The sequence below is a fragment of the Polyodon spathula genome, chromosome 20 (assembly GCF_017654505.1).
Source record: "Polyodon spathula isolate WHYD16114869_AA chromosome 20, ASM1765450v1, whole genome shotgun sequence".
Lineage (NCBI taxonomy): Eukaryota > Metazoa > Chordata > Actinopteri > Acipenseriformes > Polyodontidae > Polyodon > Polyodon spathula.
Genome location: NC_054553.1, coordinates 12,343,179 through 12,357,063, shown reverse-complemented (window position 1 = coordinate 12,357,063; position 13,885 = coordinate 12,343,179). Strand labels below are relative to the sequence as shown.

The 13,885-nt window shown below is 42.4% G+C and overlaps 1 protein-coding gene across 1 annotated transcript in view; it reads right to left on the bottom strand.

Moving 5' to 3' along the window:
* Window positions 1-8,917, bottom strand: part of LOC121295578 (insulin receptor substrate 2-B-like) — a 42,734-nt gene extending 33,817 nt beyond the window's left edge. The window contains exon 1 of the mRNA XM_041220394.1: window positions 5,152-8,917. Coding sequence (XP_041076328.1) covers window positions 5,152-8,722 — 3,571 coding nt within the window. The 5' untranslated portion in view covers window positions 8,723-8,917. The remainder of the gene's footprint in view (window positions 1-5,151) is intronic.
* Window positions 8,918-13,885: the final 4,968 nt, after the last annotated feature.

Genomic DNA, 13,885 nt, shown 5'->3' with positions numbered 1-13,885 from the left:
CATACGTATTTTAACTGAAGACTTCGTTGAAAATATACAGTAGGTTATCTGAACTACTCTGTTCAGAATAGGAAGGGAGTATATGTTGTAGTAGAGCTGAAGTTTCATGTGTTTATTTGTCAGACCCCATTCAATTAACAGTATCCATCAATATTATTAGCACTTGTGTTGTTTAGTACTATTGATTAAGCTCCCCATTCACAAATACACAAATGAAAGGAGCTCTCTGCTTTTCAGCCCCAGTGGGGAGCAAACCTAAAGCGCACATGTTCTATTTCAACACTGGCCCCTGGAGCAGCTGATGACCTTTGGTGCTGTCAGTGGCATCAGTTCATGAGTTCCATTCACGAGTGCCTCTGTTCTGATGCTGTCAGGTCAGGTGACAGGTTTGGATTAATTCAGGTCCCTAAATAAAAGTATATTACTGCAGTCAGCTGAATGGCGACGTGACCTTACAATTCATCACTAGAGTGGGGAAGTCCTTGTACGAGATAAGAGATGACAGTAAAAAAATGAAAGGACTGAGATTTTGGGGTACAAAGGTTCCATCTCTACAGACATGTATAATACAGTGTGTACTCCAGGTGGTATAGAATTCTAGAGCAGGAGGGAAAAAGCCTAGGAGTAGCATTTTAGAGGAAAACAGAAATGTTTATCAAAACCAACTTTACACAGAAGGGAAAAAGGCAGCTTAAAAAAAAAAAAACCTTTCATGCTCATCAAAACTTAAAGCGATAGGGCTATACACTACCTGAACTGTGACCTACCCAGTTAATGGGAGTCATAAGATTTAACATAGCGGGCTGCTTAACACAAAAGGCTACAGGATTATTCCAGCTCACGTGGACCAGGGCTGGTTACTCAACCTCCTTCCTGCATTGATCAGTCACCTTGAAGTTTGCAATGAGTTTGACTTGAGAACTGCACACTTCTACTTTATCTGAAATGTAAATGGGTCAGCAACCCCCATAATTGTTTCTCAGCTCAATTATGACGAATGCAAGCTGTACCCACATTTTTTCTGTAAAGCATTAATAATAAAAAAATATATATTCTGCAAACCTCTAAAATGTGTTCTGGTCCTTCATAAGACTTACTATACAGGCCTGTGTTTTTAGTTTTTTGCCGAGTAATAGTGACAACCACCTTGTCTCAAGTTTACCATTAACCTACTATAACTCATTATCTAACTTTGATGCAAGCTAGCAGTTATTCTGTTCTATATCACTGCAAAAACACAACAGTCATTGTACTGTACCCAGTCAACTTTCTAAACATATTTTTTTCACAAGAAAAGGTGAGGGGAACAAATTATAAGCAGAAGATCTGTGAGCCTTGGGACCTTTGCCCGTTTGCAAAATTAGCAATTGTTGAAGATTGTGCAAATGCTGATGCAGCTGGCAAAGGGTTGTAATAACTGTTGCAATCTGGGTTGACTCCATCTGTTTTTCCACATTCTTTCAAACCCACAGAAAAACAAATAGTGTGACTCAATCATGCACATTTCTGCTGGATAAACAAGTCAGGTGGAGGAATAAAAAGAGCTTCACACCAACCAAATAATTACAACAGAGCTGCAAAAAAAAAAAAAAAGACTTGACGTCCTGCTCCTCCCAATGGGGCTCCAACAAACAAATGAGTCAGGAGGAGACGGGGGGGGGGGGGGGGGGGGGGGGGGGGGGGGGGGGGGGGGAATCATGCACCAATCACCACTTCAAAAGCGAATTGAGGAAGACAGACTGCAATTCCTGAAAAAAAACCCCAAAGAAAGATCACATCTCTTATTTCTTTAGTTATACAAACTCGACCACAAGATGGGCATCAATATTATAGTACGACCACCGTGTCATAACGGCTTTGTGAAACTGCACTGCTGCCTAATGCGATTATGGGCACTGTACCCTATCTGCCAAGACCACATCATCAAAATGGCTAGGATTCCCCCCTCCCTCCACAGCAGCCTTACAAAATCCAGTATGTTTAAAAGCAAATATGTAATGTTCAGAACTACTGTATACCCCAACCAATAAAAACCATTAACATCCTCCACTGTCCTGCCTCTTTCCTTTGAACAGAACAGTCAGATAGCCAAGCTGGCAATGTTTAGCTGCTAAGTGTTTGTATTCCTGGTGTGTGTTTAGGGGAAACACCATAGTAGAAAGCATAAATGTTCTGGGGCAAAATAAAAAAAAAAGTACTACAGCATAAGCTCTACAAATACAGAGGTTGGAGAAAGAAAAACAGGGACCTGCCAACTGCAGCATTCACTTGTGTAAATGAGCCACCCTCACAGGACATAGCCTTTGGTATAGTAGCAAAATAAATATTGATCAAATTTAGTCTGAGAAAGATGGGCAGAACCACATCAAGGAGCAAATCATGCCTACCATGCAATTTCACGGTTCTGGCAAAACTGATGAGCTTCACTTGCTTGTCACCATGATTCATAGATGGCAATGACAGTCTCATTAAGCATGGAATATTTAATAAATCTATAGGTCTATACCTTGAATTTACTTCTGAATGCAAATTAACAAAAAAAAAAAGATATACATATAAACATTTGTACAAATTCATATTGGAGGCCAAATACATTTGTCATCTTTAAAATGTTGAATTTAGGTTTAAAAAAAGTTTAAACATATAAACAGAAAATGATCACCCTAAACAGTTTAGAATTTCACTAAACATTTGCATTGATTTTCACATTTTTAGTATAGTATTGGGATGCACACTGTAAACTATAATAGAAATCAATGTAAAATGGAAATGTGTTACAACATTTAAACGTAAAGCCTGTTTATACAGAAGGTAGAAACGTTTACTCTTGAAATGTACTTAAAGACTGTAATGGTAAAGCTATAATAATACCACAGCCCAACACGAGTAACAATAACATCTGATTATAAAAAACTTAACCACAGCCCAACACAGCAGTGCTGCAGTACAGTAGTGCCAAAGTGCTAAATTTGATTCTCAACTGCAGGATCCTTGAAGCTTTCGAAGGTCATTATTCCATAAAGCTGTTGACAGGGAAAGCTGGTTACATAAGACCACCACAAACCCTTCCCTTGCCCCCCTCCCATCACTGTTTACTGTAGAATTAATTGCAAGATTCATTTCAGAACAAAATTAGTTTAACCATCTGCCATGCAGCAATGTGATTGGTGCAGTCTTAAGATATTAGAATATTCCCATCCCCGAACGAGTGTGTTCTCCAAGTAAAACAAAATACTCCAAAACACACTGGACAATTAACTGGACCATTTTTCAATATCTATCGGAAAATACAAGGGTTTTTTTTTTTGTAGGACCCATCAACAGACATTATTTTGATAAACAAGACAGGGCTGGAATAAGGCTGCCATTGCATAGCAGTTTGATCCATTCCTTGTTTTACTATCAGTTTAATAGGACACACCTGAGCTTGTTCCACACGCACAGTAGCTAATGAAGCTTGTATTAACCTGAAATGGCTGAAAGTGCTAATGAAAAGGAGTCCCCATCATCTACACAACTGGTTTAAGACCTCTTGGAAGGGGGACAGGGCATCTCATTTAGGTTATCCTGTCGGAATCACAGCTTTTAAAATAAACAAAAGGGTGGTCAAAAAGAAAAAAAAAAGCAAGGACTGCCAGTCAGAAGTAGAAGAGATGAAGATCTGAAAGGTCTGCCTTCACATCCACAGAAGAGCCCTTAAAAACCTGCTTCTTGTTCTGCATTCATTTAAAAACAGCCCTATGGGCTAATTAGGGGGGAACAGCTTTAAAAAAAAAAAAAAAATTTAAAATGCTGTGTCACTTGTTTACAGACTTCAAAACAAATTCAAAACATGGCAGAAATGCAGAGCTTCTGCAGAGACAGTAAAACTGGAAGGGAAAACAGAGCTCTCCTCCTGCATCCAGCCCCCCTTCCAATCAACAAACAGATCTGACCAGAGTGACTAGCACAGGCCAACTAACAGCCACTGCTCTTATAACGACACAATATAGAATGGGAGGGGGCACGCACTACACACAGTAAACTGAATGGCTAAATTGGCTCCGATTTCTGAATCTTAATGTCTGTAAAATGTATTTAAAAAAAAAAAAGTTTAGACTATTAACCAGGGATGTAGTTAAGATTTCCATATACTGTAGCAGGGTTTCGAAAAGGTGAGTTTGTTTTTTCTACGATTATGAAAACAGCGATGGATTTTGCCTTGAACTTCTATCTCCACCCCTGTTATCTAAACATACAGCATGCAGTAGTCGTATAAATATAGTGCAGAACAGTTTCAGATTTGAATGCACGGTTACCATTTAACCTGCCCCAGTAATGTCACCCTATTTTCAGAATAGGATTGAAGAACCATTTAAATCTCTACTTCTATTACTCTTACTGCGATTCAGAACATGAACATTACAAGCAGCTCAGTCACAAGCGCAAAACATTTGCCCAGTTTTTCACCAAGCTGTTGAATTCTTAGCAAGCTGGCACACCATTTGGAATACTTTTGAAAATCAGGCAACATAGTTCAGCTGCATTTGTATCATTTTAATATTGAGCTCATTTTACCATACCTTACACAATAGCCACATACAAACAGAAGCCATAGCACATTGTAATGGGTCACAGTACAGTCAACTTCACAACTGCTTTGTTATCCAGGAAGCTTTTTAACTTTAGAATTAAGTGGAAGGACCATTTATAGAGCTGGAATGATAACTACCACTAGTTACAAGATGATATCGCTGCTTCCTAATTGTCATGCAGTTTACATTGTACTTTTAGTATTCATTACCACTGCTCACTGAATGAAAAGCAACACTCATAAACAGTACAGCATTCACTGTCATCTTTGAAACTCACTCAAAAGAAATGTAGGCTTGCAAACAACCAATGTTTTCTACTTTTTGTTCTGTTCTTTGAACTTTTTGTTCTACTAGTACAATTATGAAACAAAAAGTGATCTAATAAACCAAGTTATTTTGACTAGCTAAACTCACAAGTGCTTTTACTGCCCTTTCCGATTCAGTTTAGCGTCTTAAACTTCACACGTGCCCCCACTGCCCATCTTTCCCAGCAAACGCAATTGTAACTACTCATGAAAACAGTTCATCTCCTGGGCTTTGTGCTTCTGGCGTAAAGGAAGACAGAAACATAACCAACCTTTTGGCGCACCCTTCATTCTGTCTGACTTGGAGAAGTTTATGCTGGCGTAGGCTCCATTCTCAGTAGGAGGAGGCGGCGAGGGGGAGGTCAGTGGTGCAGGGGGCTCGCAGCTCCTCAGCTCCTCCCTTAGATCCAGGGCGATGTAGTTGAGACCATTCTGATAGCCAGCCGAGGTGTTCCTGCACATCTTCCCACTGCCGTCCTGGCTGCTGCACTCACCCCCTGCACTGGTGTTGGGTCCCTCCTCCAGTCGAAGCCAGACGCTGTCGAAGGAGGCGGAGCTGTGCCGCTTGCTACCGTCGATCAGGAGGGTGCTGGTGGGGGCGATGCTAGCTGAACTGCTGGGCGAGGAGGAGAAGGTCTCCGAGCTGTGACGCCGCCTGCCCTGGGGGTCAGCACGGATCACCTTGGGTTCAAAGGGGGGCGCTGAAGAAGGAGGAGGGGGGATAGGAAAGCTGCTCTGTCCAGGGTACCGTTCAACAATACAGAGCCGCTTCACAACTGAAGATGGGCTCACCGCCTCAAGGCTGTCTGGCTCCTGTGGGGCACCTGACCGTGGTGGGGTCAGTGCCAGGTTAAAGGTCATTTCTGTATAATCATCAGTCCGTCCTGCTCCGCCAGTGACAGGTGTGTCCCCGAGAGCCACCCGACCATAATCATTGCTGGGCTGACTTCTGGGAGCATCTACAATGGAAGAGGAGGTCGGGGCCATTCTGGTGGCAGAGCGTGGTAGAGATACATCAGCTGCTTTGGGCGACTGGGCATCCAAATCCAGGCTCATGTAGTCATTTAGTAGAGACCGCCTGTGGTCGCTGGTGGAGCCCAGGGAAGGAGGAGACCCCTCTGCGGACAGGCAGTATGGTGTGTGAATGGCCTTCTCTCCAAAATCGATATTAATATACTCTCCTGGGCTGTGGGGCTCAGGTGGCAGGGCTCGTTCGGAAGTCCGGGGTACTGTGTTGCTACTACGGCTGCCCAGGGACAGTCTGGTGGGTCTCACAGCTCTTCGGTTCGGTCCACAGACTAACCCATTCCCATTTTGCAGGCTGAGAGAGGCGGGTGTGTGACTACTGTGCCCCCTGTTGGTAGAGGTGATGCTGCTGCTACCAGTACATCTGTTGCTGTACTCGGGTCCATCATTAACTGGCCTGCAAGGAGAGCACATGGGGACATAATCATTGTGCTTGCCGTTTTCCTGGACAGGAGCCTTGTATGATCTAGGCAAAGAGAAGTAAGAGCTGTAGGACTTAGGGAGATCAGGTGCAGTCCGACCATAAGAGCAGTCGCTGGACAGCTTGCATCGAGTGCTGTTGCTCTGGGACATATCCATATACTCGCCATTGGGCAACCGGTCACTGCTGCCCTTGGAGCCGTTTCGCACAAGTGAGCAACTTGCACTGGGCTGCATCATCATATAGCCCCTAGAGTCCTCATGAGGTGCTGACCTGGGGTGGACGATCTGTTTGGGGGCAGTGTTTTTAGGATGCATAGGCATATAATCTGCTTGGGAGGAGGGGACTACACCAGGCATCATTGGCATGTAGCCATCGTCCTTAGTTGCACCCTGCCGCTGGGTGATGGAAGGTGACGGAAGCTTAGCTTCACAATAATCCTCTGGATAGGGGTAGCTGGATTTAGGGGAGGCAGAGTATGACAGATGGCTGTGGCTGCCCAAGGGGTTGGCATCTGCACCGGGTTCATCCAGTGAGGAGGTGGTCTGTGCCATTTTCTGGTACACTGTGGTGGCACCCGGCTTGGTGAGCGAGTGAGTCCTTTTCCTGAAGCATTTCTCAGCGTCAATGTACTCATCCCTCAAGCCATCGTCCTGGCTACTGTAACAGCAGCTGCTCCTCCCATTAGCGTGCTTATCCATCGACATATACTCACTCAAGCAGTTTTCCTCCCGGATCGGTGGGGTGTTCCCCAGGGAATCGGGGGTGTTGCTTCTAACCCTGAAATATCGGAAATCCCCAGGGCTGGAGCCATACTCGTCGGAAGAATTAAACCCTCCGTCACTTGGAGATCCACATATAGAGGCACTGGAGGGGCGGGTCAGGGTGTCAGAAGCTGATCCGTGGCCACTGCTTGAAGAAACGCTGACAGGGCTGGTGGTAGAGGGAAAGTGAGAAACGGGCAGAGAGGCAGAGCGTGTGTGGTAGGCAGATCCAGGGGGCGCCTTTACGTACCTCCCGCTGCCCTCCTGCTTGCCCAGGTTTATCCTGGCAGTGTTCAGGTGGATTAAGCTCCCAGTGACAGACCTAAAAGGCCTGGCCATGGTGCCCTCCCCTTCACTGGAGGTCCGGAAGCGGTAACCCCCACTTTTGCTTGTAGGGGGTGTGCCAGCCATGCTCTCCGTCCTGGCCCGCCTCTGCAAGCCGGTCTGGCTGGGGGGAAGGTTGCCCAGGTGCCGGCGGGTGGTAATGAAAGCAATGGGGTTGCTGCCGGAGGACTGACTTTTGCTCCTTGGCCTGAACTCAGCGAAAGCTTTGAGGGCTTTCATGGTTTCCAGGATGGTCTCATGCATGTTCTGAGCCACCACAGAATCATCCACCTGCATCCAGATCTCCCCGGGCCCAATGGAGGAAGAGCGACCCACCTCAATGAAGAAGAAGCTCTCAGAATGCCCACACCGCCTGATGTTCATCAGCTGCAAGTTCACACAGGGGGTGTCAGAGTTGAGCTTAACCAAGTGAATGGTCTTGCTGGAGAGACACAGCCTGTACACTCCAGTCAGGTTTTTAGTGTGCCCCAGTCCCTTGGGCTTCACATTCACCTGCCACACTTCTTTAAATACAGTCCCAGGTGTGACGGTGCCATAGCCATCATCCAGCTCATCTGAATCCAGCCCCCCCCTTTTCCCTTCATTCATTAAGTCACTTATTGCCGTGTACCAGCATTCCTGTTCATGCTCATTCTCAGCGACCATAGCAAAACACTCATCTTTAGTATACAGTGCAATTAGGTATTTATTCTTGGCATCGGCCCTCCTGTTTACAGTAAAGCACTGGTACAGAGGAATCACTCTCTTAGGGGGGCAAGAGGCAGACCGAGAGCAATTTCGAAATTTCTTTTCACTATCATAGTACTCCAGCCGGGAAGGACCCACCTGGCTTGGTTCCCGCAGCACAAAGAATCTCTTGTGACCGTGTTTTTGCTTTCTCAAGTAGCCACATTTCCGTACATCATCACTCCCCTCACTGCTAGCAGTTGTAGTAGTCGTAGTACCGGTAATGCTAGTATTTACAGCAGCTTCTTCGTGCACCCGGGATAAAGTAGTTGTGGAGGATTTTCTCAGCAACTCGTCCGTGTTGTTTTCCTCGGCATAGTGTTGGTGTGGTTGTTGTTGTGTTTGTAGTTTGTGGTGGTGGAGGGCGAGAGGCAAGTGTTGCTGAAAATGCACGGTGTTAATATGAATTAAAGATGAAGAGGGTTCACTCACTGGGGACGCTCCGCCGCCGCTTGTTGTTGTTGTTGTTGTTGTTTTCGACCCAATAATACTAGCGCGCTGGTGTGCCTCTACCATCAACATCGCGGCGTTGTTGTCTCGATAATTAATCAAATTTGCCATGAGTATAGAGAAATAAAGGTCACTTTACCTCTGCTTCATCAACGTTGACCATATTGTTCGTCAAACTGCGTGTTCGATGCAGTAATTCCGTTTAAAATGAAATCTGTACCCAACACAGTCAGCCAGCAAACAAATGCTACCAGTTACTACAAAACCGCATTCACTCGATTCTATAGTCAGTCTCTCTCTCTCTCTCTCTCTCTCTCTCTCTCTCTTATACACATCTCCACGGACCGGAGCAAAAACAACACGTGACCTTCGCGTCATGCAGAGCCCGGAGGGGGGAGTGTAATTCCAGCTATAGTATGGGTGGGGTTATGGCAGATTGATGAACAGTGAACCCAATAGTATGAGTCGAAAGGTTGTCGTGAACCCAATCAACGCCTTCACGTCAAAGAGGTAGGGGCGGGGTACATTCTGACAGTGATTAATATTCTCTGAAGCCAATCACAAATCGTATTTTGGTTGACGTATTTGAAAAGCCAACTCCACTTAGACTAATCAGAAGGTGATACAGTGTAATTGATTGTTTTGGTAACCAATCATTGTATTTACTAAGGGGAGGAGGTTAGTGGATTGATGTAAACAAACCCAGACGAAAGAAAGTGCTGATCTGCTCGTATGTGTGTGTGGTGCCGATCAGTTGGTGTAGATACAAATCGCACAAATAAAATTAAGTTTAAAATAATAACTGCATTATTATGTTTGTATTTTATTTTCCAAATAATGCCATGAACAAATAGGCTGCGTTTAAATCATGTGTATATGTTATTACATACGCACCAAATTAGGACTCATTACTATTAACCGAAAAAAGGACGCGTTGGTTTTTAAGGGTTGTGAGTCATTATCGTTTAGAAGTGAAAAAATGTATTGAGACAATGTTTTTGACTCTCCAACCCCACCCCCCACCACCGTGTGTGTTTGTGGGGGAGGGTGTACTTTGACTACTGCATTAACAACACAGTAAAACAAGTAAAACATAAAAACCTAGCAGGACAGAAATAGCAACAACAATATACCATCAATAAGCAAACCTTTACAGTGCTTCAGATCCTTCTTTTATCTTTAATGAGGGAAAAAAATATTTAGCCTTCTATTAAAAAAATGATCTGTACTGTAGAGGAGCATTTCATTTACTTAGGCATACTTCCAGTCATCAGATGCCACATACTGTATAGGATTGCTTGTCACGCATCATTCATGGTCTAGTGCTGCAAACAACATCACTAAATCTGAGGTTATAGACACTTGCAAATGCTTTTCCTCCAACACATGACACACTCTCTGGCCTTGGCAGAAGTATAGAGAAGCATGGAAAGTGTAGAATTGCAGGTATGTATTGTAAAGAAGATTGATAATGGTTTTGGCATATACACTGGCCACTAACAACTGCGGAAGCCTTATTTTGTAAAGTGGGTATCTCAGTATTTATCTATTATAAACTTTGGTGCAATGCATGACTAAAAATCTTCATCATCAATAATAATAAAACATCAAAATGATGTATTGTTATCGTTAAATGGCTAATATATTACCATAGTAGAATCATAGCTTAGTAAATTATAGGAAAGCAAGGCAAAAGGACAGAGAATGGAAATCTTTTATAGGGGGAATTGTTTTCAAAGCCATTGCTTGGTTATTCGAGCGAATGATTTTGGATGATCAGATCCTCATTATTTAAAGTAGACTGCAATCTCACCTCATGACTCAGTGATTTGATCATTAAACACTGCCAATCACAGTCAGTGAACAAAAACAACTATTGATGATTTTGTGATTTATCTGTGAGTAGCAGGCAGGCCAATAGATGTGGCTATTGTACAACATGCCCCTTGGAACTTCCATATAGTAAAACCTTGCTTTAAAGGGGCAAAAAGCAAGGTTTATATATGACTTACTGTAAAATAAGCCAATTTTAACTGCCACAAGCCTGAAAGTCCACAGCCTGTGTTACCGATCCTACCTGAGCCCCACAATCACTTATCATGCAGATCATAGGAAACTATTACCTGTACCACCACAGATGACTTGATTAGATAACCAGGCACTTCCATCATACCTTAGCCTTGTTTAGAAGAAATGGGCTTTACCTAAGTGAAAAGCAATAGCAAGTCAAATAAATGTATTCTATCACTATTGCCAACCAGCTGATATTGTGGGTCCTATTGAGCGAGGGCCAAGACAACATTTCTGAAATTAGTAAAACCCTTTTAACAATATCTGCTCCTCCCTGCAGAGTTGTTTCTTGCTAGTTTCATATCATAAAAATTAAAAATGTTAAATCCCCCCCCCATGTACAGACATCTTTCTTTCCAAAACGACTTAACTTTATTTATTTGGTTTTGTGTGTGTCTGTGTGTGTGTGTGTGTATGTGTGTGTGCGTGTGCGTGTGTGTGTGTGTGTGTGTTTTGCTGCTAGGAAAAGCGTGAGTTGTCATTCTATAAAGCGCAACTGAATAACAAGAGTTTTATTTAGAATCACTGATTACGTGGCTAATTATTTGACACGGCTGACGGGAACGATCTGTTTTGTACTGTTTTATCTTCCTCTTCTAGTGAATCTTAAATCGACAGTAACAAAGAGCTCTTTGTTAGAGTTGTTTTTGCTGTACAACAACAAGGGTGTTTTGAATATTGAAATGTATTCCGGGTAATTAGGTTATATAAACTCGCTTGAGGACACTTGACTTGTATCAGTAAGTGGAATATACAGCTTTGCATTAACTCGAATTTTAGGATTAAGACATAATTTAAAAAAAAAAAAAAAAAAAAAAAGAAAAAAATTATGTAATCAAAGAAACAACAAAATGATATCGCAAGAAATACCAGAATCCATAATAGTAGTACAGTATTTCATTTTAGATATTGAAAGGTCACATTTTTTGTCAGTTTCTCGTTAAGTAGCTATATGGAAAACTACACGCCGTATTTTAACGTTACATTATTCAACAGGATTCATTCAACTTTATGCAGCAAAAATGTGTTAATTCTACCGCAACTCATGCAACTAATTATTTGGCCAAAGCTGTACACATTGCATGCTCATTATTAAAGTGCAATGCTGTTCTGAAAAAAAAAAAAAAAAAAAAAAAAAAAAATCCTTGTCCCAGATATTTGCATCATGCTTTTTTATTTATGAATTAATTACATGATTTATTAATATGACCCATCCTGATTTACTATGCTTAACCCATGCCTGTCCGTGCTTGGTACATGGCAGCGTTTATAAAACCCAGGACCCTTAGGCTCTGCGAAGGTTGCCACGGGGTGGTGTCTTATAAAACAACACAAATACACATTTCACGTAGAATAGAATGCCCTTATTCCACAGCCAAGCCAATTGCCTTGGCATTTTAGAACAGGGTTATACTCCACTGTTGTTTAAATTGTTGAATTTGTGAATAGTTTTCAAAGATTAAAGCCTCAAATTCCTTCAGGGAAATTGGGAGTGGAATTGTGAAGCATTCTGTTCTTCAGAGTCATTGGTTTTTATTTACTTTTCCACGTGAAACACCAGTCATTTTAACAGGGTATGGAAGCACCCGTCATCTGAACACCTAACATGAACCCTCTGTTAAAGTCCTTCACAACTGGGGTTTTGCCTATCAGGAGTGAAACTGCAAGAGATGCAGCTTTTATATAGTACATAATACAATTCAGCAATCCTATTTGCATAACAAAGGAATCAATCATACAAGGGACTATCCATTTACATAATAGTTGTTTCTATTTTGTGTCCAACCACTGAGGTTTAGGGGTTTTACAAATGCTTTTGTATTCAGCACTGTACAAGTTTCTGATGTTTCATGAGGGCAATATGGAGACATCTCTGTGCCCCAGACTTCCCAGGAGTTAGAAGATGTACTCATGGAGGAATAATCACGCATCCCTTTCAAACAATGTAGACACCATGCAATCATCTGGCTGCTCAGTGGCTTTACCCTTTTGACTGACAGTGTTCTGGCAGGGTTTCCAGTTTCTTGTCCAATACTACAATTCAATTGAAAGCATTCACATAGAGTAAAAACAGTGCTAGAGCTAAGAGGCCCCAATATCAGGACAGAGAAAAGCTGGCTTAATCTTACTTAGGACCACCAATGAAGTATATAATGGTCACTTTTTAAGATGGCTTAGCAGGAGATCCACTTGCTCAGATTGAACTAGCCCTGGACTTTCTCAGCTGATTGCTCTTGACGACGAGGCTGCAATGCAATCAGACCAGACAAAAATCAAACCACAAGCCTGCAGGCTACTTCATGGAAGCAGCCTCAGTTTATTCAGGAGCAATTAAGATGCATTCATGTCACCTGGGTGCAGAAATTTATGAATGAAAAAAGAACAGGAGAGCTGTCAGTCTAAAAATTCAAAACAAAACAGCGCTTCCTTTAAAAACATTTAAACGTGCCGCTAATTCAATTTCGTTTGCACCTGCTGTTGTGTTTTTTCAGTGTTTGACATTTTGCCTTATTATTCTCCACAACTGTGTTGATGTCAATAAACTGCTTGCAGTGATGGCTTGTCCAGGCAATGCACCTAGGCCCCCAGCATTGCAGGCAGACCCTCTTCAACTCCTGTGCTGGAAATAATGGTTCTGTTGCGTGGGAAAGAGGCATGCATCCTTGTGTTCGGATTTTTTTATTTTTTAAAGTACATACAGTCTAGCTACAAATTCCACTTAAATTATTTAAAGTACATATGCCCTTCAGGTCCTCACAAATGTGGACATGGAATGATGTGTTAAATATATCAAATGTTGAAAAGCAGATTCAAACAACAGTATTTAACCTATATAATGATTACAGACCACAGTGCTGTACACAGGATACGATGTACTGGAAGTGGGATTAATTCCTAATTGTGGTTGATTTCTTATGTGAATAGTTTTCTGTGCACTCAACTTCATCAGGACACACTCTTCATTTACATTCCAGTTTGTTTACCGGTACATTCCCCAGAAGATTGCCACAGTAATTTTGCATGGTCATGTTGCAGCTTTCCCTTGCTTTTCCTATTGTTATACAGTACAATGCATTTACCATAGATTACAACGGTTTGCCAAGTTTATAAATATGCTTTATTGTACGTCTTTATGCTTTACCATGCTTTATAACGCTTTGCTTTTACCATGTGAACATTTTATAAGGCTTTGCACAGTTGGAG